This window comes from Penaeus monodon, chromosome 31, assembly GCF_015228065.2.
Source record: "Penaeus monodon isolate SGIC_2016 chromosome 31, NSTDA_Pmon_1, whole genome shotgun sequence".
Taxonomy (NCBI): domain Eukaryota; kingdom Metazoa; phylum Arthropoda; class Malacostraca; order Decapoda; family Penaeidae; genus Penaeus; species Penaeus monodon.
Window position 1 is genome coordinate 2405840 of NC_051416.1, and position 1617 is coordinate 2407456.

At 36.5% G+C, this 1617-nt stretch overlaps 1 protein-coding gene across 1 annotated transcript in view; it reads left to right on the top strand.

Moving 5' to 3' along the window:
- Positions 1-1546, top strand: part of LOC119592824 (rootletin-like) — a 148678-nt gene extending 147132 nt beyond the window's left edge. Inside the window, exon 41 of the mRNA XM_037941730.1 lies at positions 594-1546. Coding sequence (XP_037797658.1) covers positions 594-595 — 2 coding nt within the window. The 3' untranslated portion in view covers positions 596-1546. The remainder of the gene's footprint in view (positions 1-593) is intronic.
- Positions 1547-1617: the final 71 nt, after the last annotated feature.

The following is a 1617-nucleotide window of genomic DNA, read 5'->3' on the forward strand; positions in this document are numbered from 1 at the left end:
GTATGTAGAAATGAACTGGGTTTATTTCAGAGAGGCCAACATGAGAATATGTGAAGTATTCATAAAACAGTGAAGACATCTCAGTTTCTTGTTCACTATCCATACTAAATGCATACAAAGTAGATGACTCAGTAGTAAATGATGATAGGAGTGATTAAAGTAGGCCCCTAAGTATAACTTATACAAAGAATCCTAGGAAAGCCAAAATAAGGCATTTTGTAATGACCATATAAAAAAAAAATTAATGCATAACTATGTCTAGATTCTTCTTAGCATGTTAACCTCTCTACAGTAATTAAGTATCTTAAAAAAAGCTTCATGTCCTGTATGTGCTGCATGTAAGCATCAACATAGAATATGCTAAAGCATTGTAAATTATCTCTCTCCACTTTACCCTAGGATTTGCACTGTATTATTTGACATATTCTGTATATGAATAGTGCTATATGAGTGCATGATATAAAAGCCTGCTTGTATTTAAGTACTTTTATTTGCCAGAATCTTTGAAAGTCAAAGTAACAGAAGTTCCTCAACACAAAAATCAGTTCCACTACATTTAATTTTTCTACTATGAACATGTTATATTCTTGCAGAACCTCTCGTCGGTCCAAGGAAGGTCGCCCCGGCCATCACGCCCGCGTCGCTATGCGTCGGTTTCACCAGGAAGGCGCTCTGACCAGCCGAGGAAAACACTAACTTTCACATGAACTGCTAAGACAGTGTTGTGAAAATGTTATCTTTGTTCAGGAGTTAGCTCAAACTTCTCTCAAGGCTGATCTCAATGTACTGTCCTGTATGTTCTGCATGTCTTCAGTGAGACCAGATCTGATGCCAGCAGAATGATTTACTCGTTCAGATTGTCTTGGAAGTTGGATTTTGAAGACTTGTGTTCCCAAGCCAGTTTGTGGCTTGGGTTCCTTCTCATGAAGAAGTCTTTGTTTGTAACCTTCATTCTGTAACATTTTACTTTATTGTTGAGTAAAATAATAGCAGCTTGAAGGTCTGAAATTACTGCCAGTACTTGTACTTTTGGAGGATTTATTGAACTGCTATGAACACTGCCACAAAATATTTCTTATAGTGCTCATGATTCCTGTAAATGACTATTTAGGGCTGAGGCTTCATACTTAGAACAGTGTTGTGGATTGTTGATATGACCGTGTTCGTTGCTGCAAGTTGGAAGCAATGGGATCATTTTGATATATAAATGCACTAGTTTGGTGCTCTGAATAAGTGGTGAATATTTTCAAGTACGTTTATAGAAATAAAAAATGAACAATATGTAGTTGACCATTGTATTATAAGCTTATATTGTTTACAGTACAAACCGGAGAGTGGATCAAGGTTCTATTTCTAGTCAAATGACACTCAAGACTGATTTAACACTGCTGATGATTCCTGGCAGGCCAAGTTATACTGAGTTAGATGGTTTACTTTGGGAAAATCCACCATGTCCCAGTTAAATTTGAGTATTAAAAAATTGTCCTACCAGTGTAACTGTTACTTGTTATTTAAGGTCTACTTAAAGATACAAAATTCTATTGCACATTCCTAGACATGAATCATACAGTTTAGCTGTAGGAGCACCCAACACGTCCATTAGGTGTGCCTTCATTT